This window comes from Myotis nattereri (assembly GCF_964212035.1).
Source record: "Myotis nattereri genome assembly, chromosome: 16".
Classification (NCBI taxonomy): domain Eukaryota; kingdom Metazoa; phylum Chordata; class Mammalia; order Chiroptera; family Vespertilionidae; genus Myotis; species Myotis nattereri.
Genome location: NC_138091.1, coordinates 12,610,796 through 12,631,836, shown reverse-complemented (window position 1 = coordinate 12,631,836; position 21,041 = coordinate 12,610,796). Strand labels below are relative to the sequence as shown.

General features: G+C 46.9%; 1 protein-coding gene across 1 annotated transcript in view; it reads left to right on the top strand.

Annotated features, from left to right (window-relative positions):
* The window catches only part of MYOCD (myocardin), a gene marked incomplete at both ends in the record, with an annotated part of 82,852 nt that overhangs the window by 39,271 nt on the left and 22,540 nt on the right, over positions 1–21,041 (top strand). Inside the window, 5 exons of the mRNA XM_081109277.1 lie at positions 2,543–2,598; positions 3,949–4,024; positions 6,514–6,675; positions 17,839–18,014; positions 19,799–19,924. Of these exons, the coding sequence (XP_080965403.1) occupies positions 2,543–2,598; positions 3,949–4,024; positions 6,514–6,675; positions 17,839–18,014; positions 19,799–19,924 (596 nt within the window). The remainder of the gene's footprint in view (positions 1–2,542; positions 2,599–3,948; positions 4,025–6,513; positions 6,676–17,838; positions 18,015–19,798; positions 19,925–21,041) is intronic.

Here is a 21,041-nt window from a genome sequence, read left to right as displayed (position 1 = left end):
ATGTCAGTGTCCCTTAGATACAAAATGTTGCTGTTTGACACTCCCAGGGTTGGCAGCAGCAGAGTCCTTTTGTGTTTTCCAAAAACTGAACTTGGGGTGGGGGGTGCATTGTGGCCTCTGCTGGCCCTCAGGGGAGGAGGCTAAACCCACATTCTCCGGAGCCCAGAATAGGCCAGTGCCTGGCAGGGTGGCTGTCCACAGTGCCAATGCATCATGTAGCTTGCCTTGAGCCCTGAGGAGAAGAGCATGTTGTAAAATGCAGTGTGTCGACCCCTTTGGCTTCCTCCTGAGTCCTTGCTGAATGGACTTAGCTTCTCCCACCTTGTGTTAGAAGGTTCCAGAAGACTTTTGTGCCCCTGGCAACGGATCTGGGCTGTATGAATCATTTCACGGGGGAGCTGTTAACACCAAGAAGTGATGAATTATAGCTTGACAAGCTAAGATACAGGAAACGCAATGTTTCTTAGAACAATGAATAAACTCCCTTAGAATGTGAACAGCCTCAGGGACAAGAGAACCAGATAAATTCCTCCTAAGTCTTAAGCCCAATTACAACCAATTGAGTTTGCATGTAAGCGATATCTTAAGATGCAGTCATAGTGTTCCCTTAGGGGTGCTTCTTAAGGAAAAGGAGGTGCTGTTCTTTTCAACCACTTAACCAGGCCACACTGAGATCAATTCCTCTTCTGGGTCAGAAGTGACTAAACCACAACAGTACATCACACCTACTTCGGTGAACACCAGCGTGTAGGATGCAGGTGAAGACCTATCAGTTCAGACTGTGAGATTCACCAGGGCCCACTGGACTCCAAGCAGATGTGTAGGATCTGGTTGCCTAGGGAAAAGGGAGTTGCTTTCAGAACTCCATCAATACGAATCGCAGCTATGATCAAATGCAGGAAAAGGCGAGCCTCCTTACTAAGGATGGTGACCAGACCCAAATAGGAGAAACTTCATGAGCATTGCAGTTGAACCGCACATTTCTCCAGATGATGTCTCAGAGCCACTGAGTGGGGACAAAAGGAGGGAAGGGGCAGGGGCATTTGAAATGGCAGGTTTTGCGAAGAAGCCCATTGGAAGAGTGAAAGCAGCCAAGAGAGACTGGTGTTAGAGCAATAGGAAAAGTGATATTCAAGCAACACATTTAATTTTTTTCTATAAGAAGGGAAGCCTCTTAATCTGCTCAAAGTATGAGAAGGGGCTAGTCCAGTATACTTGGCACAAGGCAAACAGCTGGGACTATTCTGCATGTTCCTTTGGATAACATTGTCAATGCTGGAGCGAGACAGCGGGATTTAGAGAGAGTGTGCTTAGTACCTTTCAAGCAGTGTCCTCAATAGAGGGTAACACAGTCCACCAGCCACCAGGACTCCGAAGGAGATGGCTTACTGTCCAGCACACCCTTTTGAAAATTGCTCCAATTTAGTATGCTCTTCCAAGTTTTTTTCTGGCCAAAATTTGGGAGAATATGTCATTGCCTGCAGCTTAATGGTGGACACCTGTGCGAGGAATATTAGAACTGTGAGTCCACTTGTTCAGACTTACACACAAAGATACTCAGTGCAATTCTATAATCTCTGACCAATCTCCTCACTTAGCATGAAAAGCGCTGTTTGTAGCTCCTGGTGGAGATTATTCCAGGGGATCAGAAAAACTAATAAAAGAAAAAATGGAGAATTCTGCCGAATGATGGTCTACTTCTGTGCTGAGTCAAGAGGCCTGGGCAAATCATCAGGAGGGGGAGCCGTGAGATCGTAGGAAAACCAGGGCAAGGTGGAGAGATGGAGGCTGGCGTCCCCTCAGGTCGCCAAGAGCAGCTGTGTGCGGTGACTGGCCCGTGCCACTGCTTGCTAATATCTGACACGCCTTGAAAGAAGTCAGGTTGTCAGAGGGCCTAGGCTTCTAGCCCGAACAGTGTGACCCAGGGCAAGTCAACCAATTTCTGTGTGCCTCAGTTTCCCCACTCTGGTCAGGGTTGGAGTTGTGTTTCATTATCTCCAAGGTCCCTTCCAGCCCTCAAAGTCTGATTCCGTTCTTCTCAAATCAACACTCTTCGTTGCATGTTCCTACCAACGAGCCACACACCACATCCAAGGTACCCATCCCTGCTTACGATATGGGACCCCTTCCCACAGACCACAGCTCCCACCCAGTCTTTTGCACTCAAGGGCAGAACAAAGTCAAAGAGGGTGTTACTTACCCCAGCTTCCCCCTGCCCCTCAAACCGGAGCGTGACTCCTGTCCCCAACTTCCCATAGGCCCCTGTACTTCCTCAGGAACCCAAATGCCCTGTCGCCACCATGTCTCTTCCTGTCGCCTCTGCCTGTGCTGCTCCTCCTGTTTTAGGCCGAAATCCCACCTTCCTCTGTGTCCTGTGGCTTTAGGGAAGCTGTGTCCTCCAGGCCTTTCCTCCTCCATTGCTTGTGGCCTGTAAGGCGCCCACGTCCATACTGTGCACAGCTCGGCCAGCGCACCAGCCAACCCTGAGAAATGCTCAGAGCCCCTCAGCCGCCCTGCTCACGTCTGCGTCTTTCTGTTTCAGCACTGAGAGGTCCAACTGTGTTCCATGAGCAAAGAAAGCATTCGGACAGTGACCAGGTAACTGCCTGCCAGCTGCCCTCTTCCTGAACTTAGACTCCAGGGCTGGGTCTCTGAATGCTCGGCCTCGCCTAGAGCAGGTAGAATTTCTCCAAGAAACTCAGCCCGTTTGCCAGCGCCCTGCCCGCATGCCATATGGAATCTTCCTGTTATGAACGGAAAACTGGAAGTGGGGTCAGCTACATTAGCTTTAAAAATGTTACTTTTTAGCTTGAAAAAATGCCCCCAGTCTTTCTGATGTGGGGGTCACTGCAAGGCTGCAGCAGAAGTCAGAGACTTTACAGTAGGAGTCAGAGTTGGTTCGCGGCAGCCGTGCCTGTCATTATAGCCCTGTCTCAGCAGCAATCAGGTGTTTTTAAGGCAGCTCAGTGGTGAGGTCGGGCTGTGGACACAGACCTTATTTGCAGTTACTTAAGGCAAAGGGCACTGAGTTTATTTCTGTTTCTGGGTTTTGTGGCATTTGGGGGTGAAATTTGTGTATATTCTGCACCGTCATAGCACATCTCTGCCACCTGAACTTATGGATAATATAAGTACAACTTAGCAAGCGCCAGCGCTCTGCAGGGGAGGAACTGCCGGGAGATGTCTCCTGGCGTCTCTGAGCCTCAGCCTGGCTGCTGGTCTGGGTGGAGAAAGGAGCCGAGCTGTGACCCCTCAAAGGTGCTCGTGACAGGCGGTGGTCCCCACTCTCTGGAGAGGAACCAGGCTTTGTTTGTATTTAAAATCAGAACTCAAGTTGTCTTCAGACGCCTCTCAGGGGCCAGATAGGAGATCCAATGTAGTGGGATTAACAACTAAGAGAAGTCAGAGCCGAGGCCCAGTGTGGCCCTGCCACAGCCCGCGCCACCCCACAGACAGCCTATCACCGAGGGCTCAGCAAATAGTCTGTTCCTAAGTGTCCTTCCAACTCAGGATGGGCCTCAGAGAGAAGCTGGGTGCCTAACAGGAGGAGGGCATCTGTTGTCATGGTGATGGACTCAGATTAGGTGCCAACTCTAACCCTGATAAATGTTGTGGCCGGTTTCCAAGGCAGTGGAAGAGTGCAGGGTTCACTATAACAGAAGCAGTGCAGCTTCATTCATATTTATTAACATGTGCCTGCCTGGCCTTTCACTGTGTAGCCCTGATGGGGACTCAAGCTTTTTACCTCTTTATCTTTCATCCTGAAATCCATTAAAGAGACTTTTGTAAGTGTTTCTGTGTGAAAACGCAGACCAGGGCTATTTGCATGTTCCATGTGTCCTAGAAAGACTGCTCTCCCCTTTAAGGAAGCTCAGGTTTCTTTTGCAGTTAGAACCAGGCGGCGGGGCCCTGTGTGGTGGTGACAGTGTGTTCTGCTTGTGCCTGCAGACAGAAGACACCCTGCAGCGCAAGGTCAGAAGCAGGCCCGACCGCGCCCACTCGGCTACTATGCACATACTCCAGGGTAAGGCTGCGCGAAGCCACACTGGTAGACCAGATGTCCGCTCAGGGCCAGGCCATTCTGCCAGAGCCCTTTGTCTCTGCACGGTTGCTAAGACCTCGTGGAAAGTGTCCCCTGACATTGGAAACTGATACTTTTGAGAAGTCACCTAGTCACTCTAGGTCAGTGGTTCTCAACCTTGGCTGCACATTAGAATCAGCTGGGAATCTTTTTAAAATCCTGATTTCTGGGCCTCATCCTCTGGAAATTCTGTTTCTTTGTTACTAATGTTGTGGCCCCACCCCATAACAAAGAAACAGAATTTCCGGAGGATGAGGCCCAGAAATCAGGATTTTAAAACGATTCCCAGCTGATTCTAATGTGCAGCCAAGGTTGAGAACCACTGCTCTAGGCCAGTGGTCGGCAAACTCATTAGTCAACAGAGCCAAATATCAACAGTTGAAATTTCTTTTGAGAGCCAAATTTTTTAAACTTAAACTATATAGGTAGGTACATTGTTATTAACTTAATTAGGGTACTCCTAGGGCTTAGGAAGAGCCACACTCAAGGGGCTAAAGAGCCTCATGTGGCTAGCGAGCCGCAGTTTGCCGACCACGGCTCTAGGCCATTTAAACATTCAAATGGGGAAGCCGTATAATGGCTAGGAAGGTCTCACACTTGTGTTCTAATCTTAGCTGTGCCACTTCTGAGTACATAGGGAATGTTAACATACGTACATCAAATTCCTTTACAATGTGTCTACCCTTGAGCCCAGTAGGAAGTTTCTAGTGCAGGTATACCTCAGCAATATTTCAGGTGGGGTTCCAGACCACCACAGTCAAGCAAGTACCACAATAAAGTAAGTGAGTTGTAAGCTTTTTGGTGGTGGAAGGTCTTTCCTTCAATTTGTAAAAATGCAACATCTGTGAAGTGCAATAAGCAAAGCACAATAAAACGTGTATGCCTGTAATTTATCCAGAAAAAATAACCTGACACACAGAGATTGGTGTACAATGGTGTTCACTGTGGAATTACTTCAGATAGTGAGACATGGCAAACGGTGAACTGTATAACAATGAAGAAGGGGCTGAATAAATTACGCATCAGCCATATGATTAAATACCGCGCAGCCACCACAAAGAAGGCTTTAAAAGGATAATGATTTAAGGAGAAAAAGTCTACAAGATGATTTTTAGTGAAAAACAAAAAACAAAACTACATTTGTAATCCAATTCAGGGAAGAAAAACCATATACATGAGCTGTATTTACAGTCAGATTCTGTGGTGGGGAAGTATAGCCCTAACAATAAATATAAATAATTAAAAATGACACCCAGCTGTTAATCTAAGATTCTAACTGGGGAGTTTCCATCTCTCACATCAAGGGCTTTGCAGGTAGAGCTTCGATGAGCCTGGCCTGCTGCCACAATTAGACATCTCTGCTGGGTGAAGATTGCTAGATCAGACACGGCCTGGCCTAGTCGGATGGAAATAACAGAACAATGGGCTTGAGGCTTGTCTGTAAACATCTCACCTTCTAAATGTGCCAAGTTGAGAGTAAAGTTGTAAAGTCTTAAGGAATCTTAGCTTACAGTTCAGCATTATAGCAACACCTGGCTGGCTAGATTCTCCTCCAAGTTTGTCCACAGAAGTGAGTCAGGGCCTAACTGACAAGGGAACATGGGGTAGCTTAGGGCTCTGTTAGTGACCTTTCTCACCCTCCAAATGATCATAAACTGCTTGTTGGATAAATTCCATTGTCAAGATCTCTCTAAATGTTTAATTAGATAACTCTTTTAAATGAATCTTTTTTCTTTTACAACTGACCTGGACGTTTAAATTAACATCACACTGATAAGTATAAAAGCCTTAAGAATATATAATTATAAGAATAGGTCATGGCCTGGCTGGCATGGTTCAGTGGTTGAGCATTGACCTATAAACCAGGAGGTCATGGTTCAATTCCCAGTCAGGGCACATGCCTGAGTTTCGGGCTTGATCCCTAGTCTGGGGCATGCAGGAGGCGGCCAATCAATGATTCTCTCTCATCATTGATGTTTCTATCTCTCTCTCCCTATCCCTTCCTCTCTGAAATCAATAAATATACATATATTTTTTTAAAAAAGAATAGGTAACATTTTCTGCAGGCTCAGCCTGTACCAGCATACACACAGGATGTGCATCCAAAGGTTGTAGCTTAGGGTCAGCAAGCAATGTGTACTACAAGACCCCGTGTACTACTTGCTTACAGAATCACCAAACTGCACATTTTTTAAAAAAAAAATCCTTACAAAGCAAGTTTCTCTAACTTTTCTGTGTGCCTGACTCACTATTTGTCTTTCTTTGGAAGTGGCTAGTTTTTGTTGCTAATCCATGTGCAATAATGATGACTGCATTAAAAAATGATTGGGATGGTAGAGCACCAGATGACACAATGTTTGGTTACAAACGCAACAAATCGAAAATAACATGGCATTGGAGAGCTGATCCTTTTCCTTCCCTCCCCCACTTAGCCTCCACGGCAGAGAGGTCCCTTCCCGCTGCTCAGATGAAGCTGAAAAGAGCCCGACTTGCAGATGATCTCAATGAAAAAATTGCTCTCCGGCCGGGGCCTCTGGAGCTGGTGGAGAAGAACATACTCCCTGTGGATTCTACTGTGAAAGAGGCCATCAAAGGTAGTAGAACAGGCATGCCTTCCCTGTGCCCTAGGATCGGGGGGAGCCGTGGCCCTGACATGCTGGGCCCAGGGGTGAGGGCCATGGGATGCTGTCCAGAATGTTCCCCATAACCAGAGGTGCTGAGAGTGGGGAACAAATTCCCATCCACTCACCTTCCAAGGTCAGGTAGACATAGATGAATGTTGTTCTGGGTGAGCAGGTTGAGAACCTGACATGATGTAATCCTCAAAACATCTTCTCTACAAGGTTCCATCATGGCCATCTTTGGCCTCCTCTTGTAGAGGAAAGTGGACCAGTAGAGTGGGAAGGGCACTGGACCCCAATGAGAAGGCCTGGATTCTCAGCCCAGTTCGCCTGCTGTGTGTTGGGGTTTCCCTAAGTTACCTCACCTCTCTCAGATGAAGACCACAATTCCCGCCCCACTCCTAGGCCCTTGGAGCAAAGTTCAGGGCATAGAAGCATGTGAAAACTCTTTGACAACCCTCACACGTGCCAAAAAAAATTGAAGTGCAAATACTTAAGGAGGAGACACAAACTCTAATTCTATCATAAACTGTATAAAATCATTTTGTAGATTTTTTTGAACCATTTAGAGCAAATGGACCCAAATAGCCTGAGGATACTGAACCCATTCATAGAGGTGTCAGGGTGAAACTTGGGAAAACTAGAAGGAAGAAAGGAGCATTTACCATGAAAAGTTAGAGTAGTTTACTTTCTTCCAATTATGTCCACCAAGAGCTCTAAGGATTAAATGTTTAATAAGCAATACACATTTAAATGTTTCCACACTTTGTCAAAAGTATGTATAAAGACATTTTATTAGACATGAAGCCTATTATTAAACTTACTAGAGGCCCAGTACACAGGATTCATGCACTAGTGGGAGGCATGGCCTGCGGGATCAGTCCACTGAGGGAGTGATGCTCATCCCAGTCAGCTGAGTGGCGCTCCCACTGTGGTAGTGCACTGACCACCGGGGAAAGCTCCTGCATTGAGCATCTGCCCCCAGGTGGTCAGTGTGTGTCATAGCGACTGGTTGACCAGTCGTTCTGGTCATTCCGCCATTCTGGTCATTCCGTTACTCACATTCTAAAATCTTGCTCTCACCCAGCCATTCAAAGGCCACATGAATTTTGTATTTAGAACCTGTAAATACGAAAATATCAACTCTGGGAGAGACAATATGCAAACCTATCAGTGCCCCTAAACATACCATTGCTATTTACCATCATCTATCCTCGCTCCCTTCATGCTAATTATCCTGTGCCTTTGAATTTGGACTAGCCCACTCAACCACACACTCTCTCCATCTTTATTCTGATAAGGTCTAGGAAATGTTCTCCAACAGGCATCTCTTATCATTTCTTTGAACATTCTAGTCCATGCATGCAAACTTATTATTGATTTTTATATGACAGGCAAAAGATCTCATTTTAACTTGCATTCTTTGGTTTATGGTGAGATTATATTTTTCTACGTGATTTTGTGTCATTGTCAATTCATGGTTACTCCTCTTTTTTTCTACCAGGCATTTTCTTCCCATACTGCTATGTAAAAGCTATTTATGTAGTAGGGGGAAATGCTAATCCCCCATCAGTCATAGATATTGCACATCCTCTACCAGTGTGTCCTTGGTGTGTGTGTGTGTGTGTGTGTGTGTGTGTGTGTGTGTATTTTACCTATAGCAATTTTCAATTTCTATATAGTTAGATTTATTAATCTTTTCCTTTATGGTTTCTGAATGTATTTATTGAAAACATTTTAGCTCAAGAATATAGTTATTGTCTTCTAACATTTATATACTTTATTTTTATATTTCAATCCTTAGTGCAAATGAAATTATTTTAAGTGCATGGTTTAAGAGAAAGATCTAACTTTAGTTTTACAGTTTTATTGATATATTTTACAATTTGCTTTAGTATCTGTCTTCACAAGTTTCTTTACATTGGTCTGATCTTTCTCATTTTTCTTGGCTACTCTCACAAGTATATGCTGGGTGCAATTTACAATCAGTTTATCACATGCCAACTTCAGTCTTGTTAGAATTTTATTTGGGACTACAGTAAATTAATAGATTAATTTGTGGTGAATTCATATGTTTAAAATATATTAATTCTGAAGCAAAAATACAGTCTCTCTCTACCTATTCAAGTCTTCTTTTATTTTCCTAAATATTTTTCTTTAAGTAAAGTCAATTATTTCTGACATATGAGAAACCTATTGATTTTGCATATTTGTTTTATAATTTTTAAGATTTTCTTAATAGTTTGAATAGTGTCTCATTTTACTTTAGATTGTCTAGTAGACAATCACATTTTTTTCTGCCTTGATGCACTGGTTGCTACTTGAAAAGCAACACTCTGGCTTTATTAATATCTTATGTAATTAATATAATTGTTAAAATTATGTACAGAATATTTATAACATAAATTATATATAATTTTTGTTTTATTTAGAAATTATATATTATATATTTAAATTTATAAATTACGAATTTTGCGTAAATTTTATGTTATAAAGTATAATATTCTATAATTAAGTGTATTTTATTGTATATAAAATAGTTACATCATATATAGATGCATATCATTTGTAAAATTATATGTATGATCATATAAAGCACATATAACTTATATTACTCTATATTGTACAAAAATATTTTATTATATAATTTAATAATTATTACTATAGTACATAGTAGAAAATTATTATTACTTCTGCATTGCCAGTGTTTCAATAGCAGTATTACACTGTTACCTATATGTTATGCTTTTTATTATGTTGTTGATAACATTTTAGTTTGTTTCTATCATAAATGGGAATGTCTCTAGTCATCCGCCTCTATCTGTGATAGTAGCTTTGCGGTGAAGGGGCCTCAGCAGAAGTGAAATGGAGTTAAAGAGCTCCATTAGGAGGCTGTTTGGTTTGTTGGATGGGAGTTGAGGGCCTGAACAAGAGTCATGGCTGCAGGGCTGGAAGAGAGGGTCTGAGAGGTCATTGGTTTTATATGATTAGATGGTCAGTAGAAGATAGCACTTTGGACAAAGGAAAGAGTCAAACATGACACCTAGGCTTCTCTTTTAGGCAATTGGGTAACTGGCAGCCATTTATCAAGATGGGGACCATGAGTGAAAGAGCAGATTTGAGGAGGGATGAAGAATTCTTGGGTTTGAAAGGCTCGGGAGAACTCAATAGGCAGGGATTACGTAAGTGGTGGGAGCTATCAAACTAGGATTCAGAAGAAAGTATTGGTCTAGAGCAGTGGTCAGCAAACTGCGGCTCGCGAGCCACATGCGGCTCTTTGGCCCCTTGAGTGTGGCCACGAAGATTCAATCGCACTGTACGTGCACGCCCGCACGTGGCATTTTGTGGAAGAGCCACACTCAAGGGGCCGCAGTTTGCCAACCACTGGTCTAAAGCTATGGACTTGGGAGACTTTAGTGTACATGGTAATTTAAACAGATGGACTAGATAAGATTGCCTTTTTATTCACTTATTTCTTAATATTTATGGAGCATCTTCTTTGTGTCAGGCACAATCCTAAGTGCTTGGGATATCTCAGCAAACAAAACATACAGACTTCTGCTCTAACAGCTTATAGTCTAATGGGGAGACATAGACAATAAACAAAAACAAGAAATAGTTATATAACACCATAAAAGATGATAAATGCTGCAAAAAAAATAGAAGTAGTGCCGGGTACAAAGAATTAGGAGTGCCCGGTAGAGGGTGGTTGCGGGGATGGATGGTGTATAAAACAGGAAGAGGGCTCAGGTGAGGTCCTCGTGCAATATTTGGGATAGAGGCAGTGATTCTCTGAAGAGTAAAGAGAGGAATGGCTACAGAAAGAGGTGGAGGATTTAGTGTGACCTAATCCAGGGAAAGCGATGGGGACTGAGCACCTGTTATCAACCAGGCATCAGCCTCGTTAGTGGTACCTTTCAATGCGCGTGTGAGCAAGGTGATGTCATCAGGTGAAATGTCATAAAGAGAGGGAGTTGCTCCAAGACCAGCTGCAGAGACAACACTTTGAATAGCACTTCTCATGGTGATGATGGCCCAGCCAACCTACCTTTCTGTCACTTCTCACAATCAGATCATCTCCCCTGATAAAGCGGTGACTCGGGGTTGAGGTTTGCTGTGTATCGTTCTCCTGGCGTCCGTGTCCCCACTTCCCCCCTCCACGTGCCTTTCCGGATGTGTTTACATTTTCCAGCTCTCTCTGCAGCTGTGTTTCTGTGTTTCTGCCAAGCTCTGAGCGAAATGCTCGGTCACTGTCTCACTCCCTCCAGGTTTTATTAAAGGCCAACTATTCTCCAACCCTAAGATAAAATCATCTAGAACCTTTCCCAACAGAGAACCAGTTCTCGCTCTGGGATCTGTCTTCTCACTCCCCGTTTTCAACCCCTCTTGCAGTCAGCTGAATGACAGCAGCGAGTCTTCCCCAACACTTTCCTCTGCTTTATGGAGTCAGCTAGCAACCCCACTTCCGGCCTGCAAGTGTATCTTCTGAGTCAGGTAGAATTTCACAGGTCCCAGCGGGAGGAAAGGTAGGCTTGCCTGAGGAGAATGACATGAGGAGGAGGAATAGGGAGCTTGCTGATTTGACTTCCACAGGAGGAGGGGCCACATCTCAGAGCATACACCTGACTCCCTGCTTTTCTTTCAGAGAAAACCACTAACAGCCACCCTCTCTCGGGCCAGAATACTGAATAATACAAATATAATGTTACATAGGGGTGATGGTTTCTGAGAACAGAAATTATATGCTGGATTTTAGCATGGCCTTGTTCAGCTTATGCGTGGTCATTGTTACTCAGGGATCCCTCAGTGTGGAGTGCCTGGAGGGGTGGGGGTGGGGGGTGGGGGCGGGAGAGGGTTACTCCACGTTTGTTAATTCTCTCTCTAGTCATCTGAGTATTTTCCTCACGTGACAGGAGCATGCCTTAGCTACCAAGAAAGCTGTTGATTGTCCAAAGGCCTGGTTTCTGCTTGAGTGAAACAGAAGTCCAGCTGCTTTCCCAGCTGTCCCAAGGACAGAAGGGCCCTGGTGCTCTGCTCCAATAGACAAACACCTCCTCCCCAAGGACTCTCACCTTGTCCTTGGACCAAGCCAGGCTTCCCGCCTGAATGCCTGATCAGCTTTTCAGCTTCTTCTTTAAAAAGCAAACCCAGGGTTCAGAATATACAGCCTCATTATCCAAGGTTGATGAGTTTTGTTTTTTGTTTTCTATCACCATATCCCTTTAACTCAGGAAGCAACGCTTCTGGTCCACAGGGCTGGTCCAGAGGTCACCCATTCACACTGTCACGTACTTTTCTAAAGGACCCCACGCTAGTCTTCACTCACCTGTGTCCCCAAGGCTCAGGCTTCATAGTAAAACAAAATGAAAAATCATATTTACTAAGTATCCAGTCATCTGAGACTCTGGAAGTCTTGACACTCTCTTATCATTCACTTGTAAAGCAAATAGACAATAAGACAGATAGACAGTCATTTGCTTTGGCATGAAAAGGAAAGGTTTGCTTTAGGATATCTTTCTCATGGACAAACTCTATCATTCCATAATGAGAAATAATTTTTAAAGGGCAAATTATTTGGGGGGGGGGGATGAGAAACACACTGAGCCCAGCCGGTGTTGCTAAATGGTTAAGCATTGACCTATGAACCAGGAGGTCACAGTTCGATTCCTGGTCATCCACAGAGTCTGTCTCTCTCATCATTGATGTTTCTATCCCTCTCTCCCTCTCCCTTCCTCTCTCTGAAATCAATTAAAAAACATATTTTTTTTAAAAAAGAAAGAAACACACTGAGACACACATGAAAAAGACTCTTTTGAGGAAGATTCTGGGAAAAGGGTGGGAAGGGAGAATCAGGGACCAGTAGCTATGGCAGGGGGTAGGGGTGGGAGTGGCAAAAAGGACAGTTATCTGGCACTGAGAGAAGGCGGCTGTCCTGGTGTTGGCCTTTGCCACCCACTGAAGTGACCACAGGCCTCCTTGAAAGTGGGCAGGGGATGCCCTGCAGCTGGGGGGAGGTTTCTAGAAGAGAGAGAGGTGTGAAAGGGTGGGGCCCTGAGCAGGGGAAGGAGAGACAGTGCTAACTATCTCTATATGATCTCTATGCTCCTGGTGATCTGGTCTCTAGAGAATTAGTCCTAAGAGCTCAGTCAAGTGCTTGAAAGCAAGTTAACTGTCCCAATCCATGTAGCCCTGGATCAGTATATGTCTGGAGACCTCACGGCAAATTTGTAGCCAGGAATCTGAGGGAAGGAAGCCTTATTCCTTCAAACATCCACTGACTCTATCTCCATAGTAAAGGCACCCGATCCCCTTCCAGAGCGAGAGGTGGTCTGTCTTTGCTGGGCAATATACTGTACTCCGTCTTCTGCAGCCGCGGTATCTCCAGTATCGAAATAGCTCAGGCAAGAGCCACATTGAAACCCTATCTACCTCCGCGTCACAGCCTGCTCCCTGGGGAAATGGATTTGGCTTGAGCCCCTTCCAGGAGGAGGTTAGGAGATGGCCTGTCGGGAATTAAAATAGCTCCGGCAGTGCCCGCTCAGCTTTGCGAGTAGATAAGAAGCTGGGCCCATTTTCACATTCCACTGCGTGGTCTCAGCCCTCCGTGTGGGCCCAGCAGAAAGGTAACTAGGACTCCCATTATCTCACTCTAATCTTGGAATTTTAAATGTTTATGCGGAGGAAAGTACAACTGACTCATTCATCTAATCACTTCCAAGAGGGGGAGGGAGAGCTAAGAATCACCAGGCCAAGATCCCCAGGGGCCAGCGCCCAGAGCCAGCCCGAGGGCATAGCTGGGGAATGATATCAGGGCTTCCCAAAGCAGGTCCTTGTCATCGCGGGTCCCAAGTGTGTCCAGGGACAATAGCCAGTGCACAGCACTCCGGGAGCTGGGCAGGGGGGGAGGCTGGCGCGGAGGCCCGGGGCCACGGCACGAAGCTGATAGACTCGGTTGTTCCTGAGGCAGCCAGATAAGCCGACCTCCGTCCCGCTCCACAGGAGTCTGGCCTGACCAGGAAGGAGAGGGGTGATGTGACACCCCTTCCTGCGACACCCTGCTCCGGGGGAGGCCTGGCTCTGCCTTCCCAGCCTGACCATCCACTCAGACACACCAGTTCTCCCTGGAGCTACGCTGACCCTTGCGAAGCTGACCACAGGGACACTGCCTCCTGGGTGGTCTCTCTTGTTCGGATGATAGTAAACTTGAGACAAGAGAGACGCCTCACAAAAACAACACCAACAATAACAGCAGCTAGCTAGAAACTACTGAGCACTTGCAGGGACCATGCAAATAACGCACAACGTGCTTCACACATGCCGTGTCATTTGCATCCTCAAAACCCTGAAAGGTAGCGATTGTTATTATCCCCATTTTATAGATGGGGATACGGAGGCTCCGCCGGGTCAAATAACCGCCAACCGTCACTTTGCCACTGAGGTGGTAGAACCGAGAAACAAACCGAGTCTGTTTGACCGCAGAGCCCCACTTCCTGCGGACCATGCCAAGCCCCCCGTGCATCATCTTGGGGGGCAGCCGGCCCTGTGCTCTCCGCGGCCCCTCCGCTGTCGAGGTTTTCTTCATCCGCAGAGTCCGAGCTGAGAGTGTAGTGTGAGGGCTCTGTGCCCTTTCTCTCGTGGTCTGTCCTGGCATCACCACTTCATCCACCTGTAGCCGGGGGTGGTGATGGGCCGGGGCCAATGCACGTCTCCTGACCTGACAGCCCCTGAGTGGTCCTCACGTGTCTGTCGGCATATTCCGAGCCGGCACTTTGTGCTTTTAGATACCAGACAGGAGCCATATTTGCGGCCTTGGCCTTCACCCTGGTTTTGCATCCGGGTGTACCTGCATGTGGTTGCGTGTGCTAACGGTGAATTCACTGGTGCAAGCGGAGGAACCTCTGTAGTGATCGCTGTCACTTGGTAAAGCAGATGCGTAGAAGCTGTGCCTCTCCAGGGACTGGTCCCCAAATAAGCCTCTCCCCTGGCTGGGAGAGTGTCTTCCTCCCCTTCCCACCAGACTCCGCGAATCTCTGCCCTTCACTTCCCTTCCTCGCTCCCCTTTATTGCCGCCACCCCCTTTCTGTGGCCTGTCCACAGCTGACAGTCATTCGGGCTTGGCTGAATCCTGCCTCCTCCGGGAGTCTTGGACTGCTCCCTCCTTCCTCTGCCCACCAGCATTCCCCAGTCTCGTCCCTGACATTTCCACTGTGTCCCGTGGCAACACAAGAATAACCTCCTTCGCATGCCTCTCCTTCTCCCCACCATACCGTGTCTGGGAATGCTTCTCTTTCTCCCAATTTCTCCTAAAGCGGGAAGCCTGGAAATGAAGAGAGTAACTGAGGAATTGGGGGAAAAGGGACAGGTGACTGACTCCTTTATTCCAGATGCTTGACTTCTAGACTTTTCCATGTCATTCTAGTGCCTCAATCTGAGGTCACCAGATGGTACATATTAGAATGCAAAGGGCATGCTGATTGACTGGTAGCAACCCAGGGCCCCCTCCCGCCCTCCAGCCCTCTCTGAGACCAGGCCCAACGGAACCAGCATGAGCACCCTCCCCAGAACCTGGCGCCTTTTCGTTCTCACAATCAAGAAGTCACATTGGCCCCTCAAATCGCAAAAACTCAAGTACAACATGTTGTGGAATATGGAGATGTCCTCAGGCCAGGTGTGCAGAGAGAGGAGAGACGCTGGCTGGGCCCCAGTCAGTGGGTCTCTAAACACTGGGACAGACTGGCCCTAGCAAGGTCCTCAAAACAGAGATGAGAAAATGTGCCCCCTACTCTGACTTACTGGCCCGTCACACGGCCTAATGAAAGCTGATGGTTTTTGTTATTGCTGCACTATCAAGTGAATGACTGATACAAACTACTCTTCTTATCACCTGCTATCACTCCACTTGAAAAGTAAGGTTGACGGAGGCTAAGAAGAGAAACCATTCTCTATCCCCACCCCCTTTCTCAAAACATTTCTACCCACAGGGGACACTACTTGGACAACTTTGCAATTTGGCTAATTCCCTCAAAGTTTCTAATTCCACAAATATAAGTAGCATTTGCAATTTCCAAGAAAACATGGTTTCTAAAGTGAAGAAATGTCTAGAAGCTGATTCCTGGAGGCAAGTGGCAGGACCTTCCTGGAAAGAGCTCAGGCCAATGGGCCCCTGAGAAAGGAGTAGAAACATTTTCTCACATCACATGACAGTGACAAACACAGCTTCATGTGCAGAGTGCAGGGTTCGCTGGGAGAGAACAGGACGGGAAGGCTCGGAGCTACTCCTGAGCTCTTAAAAGAGAGAGGGAGGTGTTTGTGATCAGAGTTCTAAAGGGGGCAGTGGGCCCCTGGGCGCAAAGAAAAAGGTGACGTTTATCAAACACCCAATGAAATACCCCTGTTTAGTGCAAATATGAGAAAATGATAGCATGTATTTATTTCAGGTGATACCTACAGATGTTTTATATTATTCTCTGTACTTGCCTATAATTTCAAATTTTTTATAGTTAAAAAAGTGCACTTTTGAAAATAAAAGTTGAAAAATCAAGGTTCCCATGAATACAATGGGATACTGTGCAGCTGATACAAAAACTGATTTCTAATGGAGGAAGACGTCTGTGCTCACAGGCAAGGGTCTCCAGGACACGTGTGGGGTGAGAAAAGCAAATTTCAGAGCAGATGGTTCGCCCAGGCCTGTCTGCATGACACGCGTTTCAAATTTGTGCATATACATCCTGCTGTACGTATAGGATTAAATCTAGAAGCAGAGACGAGTTCTTCATAGGAAGTAGGATTAGTGTGGCCATTTCCTGCGGTGTGAATGTCAATGATAAGTAGAGCTTCCTTTTATAACCATAGAAAAACAATAATGACTCTCCTGAAGGCTCCTTGACTCCCTGGGGCAGCATATGGGCCCCACGCCATGCCGGGCCGGCAGGCCCCACAGGCCAGCTTCCACCTGCCCTGTCCTAGTCTGGCCTCTTTCCTGACTTGACCCTGGCATGTCTGAGTGAGGGGCCATGACAGATGCCAGCCGTGGTGGCGATGACAAGCCCCAAGCCACATTTGTTCCATTACTTCCAGCCCCTCGCTGCCTTTCCCGTCTGTGGGTGAGAGCTCCTCTGCCTTATCTGCGCGGAGCAGGAGTCAAAAGTTCTCGGCAGCGCGATTGCAGAAGGCCGGGCTGGCAACTTCCAGATAAACCCGAATTCCTTTGGAAGAGCTGGCCCGGACTCGGGTCAGATGAGCGACGTGGCCCCGGCGCATTCCGCACTGTGCAGCTGGATAGTAAACCAGATGAAACTGAGCAATTCGGGGACATGCGGGACATGTAAGGGTGTCGCTATAGTGCCGTCTGGTCTGATAGACCCTCTTCCCAAGCTAATGTACCTGTGCCCCGCAGAGACGTGTGGGCAGCGGAGGAGGCAGCTCTGCCTGTGTGAGCCTGTGAGATTTTCCAAAATAGACCCAGAGATATGAGGAGTCAAAAGAAAATCCAAATAATAAACAAGGAAGGATCACCCCGACTTTTCTGAGACACATTTATGCTTCTGTAAATGGATACGCACTAGTGGGGTGGGCCACCCCGGGACATTAGCTAATTCTGACATTTGGACTTTAAACTCAGTAGCTCGTTCTAGCTCGTCCTGTTAGGAAGTTTGCTAAACATCTGTGCTGTGTTGTGCGTTCCATTTGAAGAGGATGCAGATGGCACGCTGTCAACTCAGTCATGTTTCTCATTTTGAGACAGGGAGGTGGCATTCTCCCTGCTCGCTCCAGTGGCCTCCTGCTGCATCTGGTGGGGGGTTGCTTTTCTTTCCTTCAGCACCCCCCCCCAATTCGATTTCAAAAGATATGGGTTCCCACAGAAAATGTTCAGAAATGGACAAACCTGAAAATAAGGTTTAACCAATAATGCAAGTCATTCTTCCCTGCCAAACACATTGCTTTTATAAACACAAGTTCCCATCTGAGTCAATAGATGGAAATGAAACCATGTAGAAATTACCTTCACCATTACCTTGAACTGCACACAGTCCTGAAGGGGTGACGCTAGTCCTAATGGGGTGACACACTGAGCAGGTGCAGCAAGCCCTGTGACACGCCCACGCCTCTGACCAGTGTTGGGTTTCCCTGCCCCAGGGAACCAGGTGAACTTCTCCAAATCCGCAGATGCCTTTGCCTTCGATGAGGACAGCAGCAGTGACGGGCTTTCTCCAGACCACACTCGAAGCGAAGACCCCCAGGGCCCAACGACATCCCCCCGAGACACCAAAGCTACGGAGATCCCTTTGGCAGGTCCTCCGGGGACAATCCAGGTAACAAACTGCTTCTCAGCCTGTCGTCTCTTCATAGTCCGGAAATAACACTGCCAGGCTGGGTCCCCTTCGAGGTCCAGAGACACGTCTGCATGGCGTGTCACCCTTGGGTCCAGCGCTCTGTGTGGTAGTGAAACCTCCAGAACACCTGGAGGAGAACCCAAGGTCTGTACCCTGGGACATACTTTTAAAGCATCTACTCTGCCAAGTAGATACCTTTTATCCCTATTTTTACAAAGTAAAAATGAGGTTCTCTGCCATTAGATGACCCACCACAGTCGCAGGGACAGAATGTGCCAGAGCAGGGCTGCTTTCAACGTCGCCCTTCTATGCACTGAGCAGCCACGAGGCGGCGCTGCGGTTACAAAGCAGAGCAGCATGTTGGTTTTACCTGAGCAGGTTTCTACCTGCAGAACCGCTGCAAGGCCACTTCCAGCCCCAAACCAAGCACAGCACTCGCCTCTGGACAAATCCACAAACTCTTAACATGAGGAGAATGTATATTGCAAATATTGCTCAAAGCACATTTATAAAGAACAATGATGATTATTAACAACAGCCACTACATTCCATTAAGCACTCACTGAGCCAGGGCCACTCCAGCCACTTCCTGAGTGTAGCCTGTTAGGGAGCACCGTCCCCCAGGCAGGAGCACTGATGCTGATCCCACAGGGGAGGAGCTGAGGCTCTGGGGCTGAGCAGTGTGTGGTCTCCAGGACACTGCAACCCCCCAGCCCCTCAGCTGCCACCCCTAGAAGCCATCAGGCCTAGTGGGATTTTCCTCAGCCTGCCCAGCACCCCTACATGTACACATGCACACAAATACACATAAACACACAGACGTATCCACACAAACACACACACCAAGTGCACATATGCATACAACCACAGACACATACACACATGTACATTAAATATACATTCACAGAACACATCCACATAGATATATACACAAGCATATACACACATATACCTATGTGTACACAAAGTATACACAGAGACACATACAGCTATACCCAGAACAATACACATATGCACACATACACACAGATATAAATATACACACATATACGTACATGCACGCACACTTTTCCTCCATCTGCTAACACCCTGTCATCTCATTTATGTCCTGCCTCTCCCACAGTTGCTACACCCAATCCTCTCTCTCCCTTTTTCAACCCCATTATCAAGCCCAACAGGTGGACCTTGTCACAGGCAGGAGGAACCCGCACTCAGGGTGACCAGATATCCCAGTTTGCCAAGACTAGGCTGGTTCTATACCTGTCTTGTGGAATAATTCTTAATAATGACCCTTTTCTCTCCTCAGAATATCCTCAATTGGTTGGCAATATACATATATTCTTCTCCTGGAGAAAGTAGTCTTAAGTGTACTTGGACATAAAGCTAGGATTAAAACAGCAGAGCTAGCCCTGACTGGGCGGCCCAGTTAGTTGGAGCATTGTTCTGTACACCAAAAGGTTGTGGGTTTGATTCCCAGTCAAGGCACATACCTAGGTTGGGTACAGGAGGCAACTGATTGATGTTTCTCTTACATAGATGTTTCTCTCTATCTCTCTTTCCCTTCCTTTCTTTCTAAAATCAATAAAAACATATCCTCAGGTGAGGACTGACAAAACACACTACAGAGCTATGTGTGTGTTTATGCGGGGCGGGGCGGGGGGTGGGGGGTGGGGGGGACGGACAGGGGACAGGTCTCTACTTTAACACGTCTATGTCACAGTTTTGACCCTTACATCCTAGTAATGCTACAACTTGGATTTCAGGACCTAACTTCTGGCTCAGAAAATGACAGGAATGACTCGGTCTCACAGCCCAGCAACCAGTCAGACACAGGGAAGCAGGGGCTCGGCACCCTCAGCACCACCAACCCCGGGCATGCTGCTGTGAAGGTAGGATGGGCCCGCCTCCACGCACCCGCCTGACTTCTGGCTCACAGAGCAGCGCTGAGCAGAGCTTTCTGAGCTAGGTCTGGGAAGAGGAGAGCCATGCAGACCCTGTTATAGGTTTAGTCCGCTAGGCACATGCATGACAGCTGTGAGCTGTGGAGCCATCAGGGTACATGGACCAAGATCCAGCTTTCTGTGCTGCACAGCGTGGGGCTTCCCTGCAGGGGAATCCTATGCGTTTGCATTTCTTTGGGCTCAGCGCCCACTAGTTTGTTCCTGACTTAAAAGACTTCCTAAGTTCATCCTAGAGGTAGACGCAGCTGGTGGTGACACACACAGAATTTGTAAGCGCCATCAAATGAGCAGAGGGGAGTTGAACTTCATGCAAGGGAAGCCGACCTGAAGGCCTTGCACGAGTAAGACCTCCCTCGGTCCAGCCAGGCTCCCTACGGAAGTGCAGGTAAAGGGGCGAAGTTCTTCGTGGTAGACAAAGAACTACAAGCATTTAGCATATCATATCGTTGGTTTCAGTTCTCAGCGTTGTATCTCATCGTTCCCAGAGTGCGCTCTCCTCCTTAGCTACCTGGGAGTCATTTAGCCTTCCTAGCAGTTTATCCCATGCAACTCCTAATTGCTTTGGGAGCATGTCTCTCACCTCTGCGACCGCCATTTAACGATTATTGAAATGATTCTTAGGAACTATTTTACTAGTGGTTGTAGACCGAGTTAGAATCCATGTTAAAGCAACACCTCTGCGTACACAGAAGTGGACGGCAGGCATTTCGGCTGCCCAGTACTTAAACCTCGCTTCCAATTCACTCAGCTCAACAGCTTTGCAGTCATGTGACTGCTGCTGAAGTGTGTTCACCGCAGGTGGAAGGAGGAGATGATTCACATTATTTCCAAAGTTGTGTACAAAGAAATTGTATGAACATTTCCACCAAAGTATTTTAAATTCCATAGTTCAAATTAGCAAAGCTTCAGGCCTGTGCACTCTGAGAAGGTTGCCCTAAGGGAGGACGGGTCCATTTTAATAAAGAGCAGGACTGAGAGCCAGCCGATCAGGCAGCACTGCACCTGTGGTTTACATCAGAGCCCACATCCCTTCTGATTGGTCAAT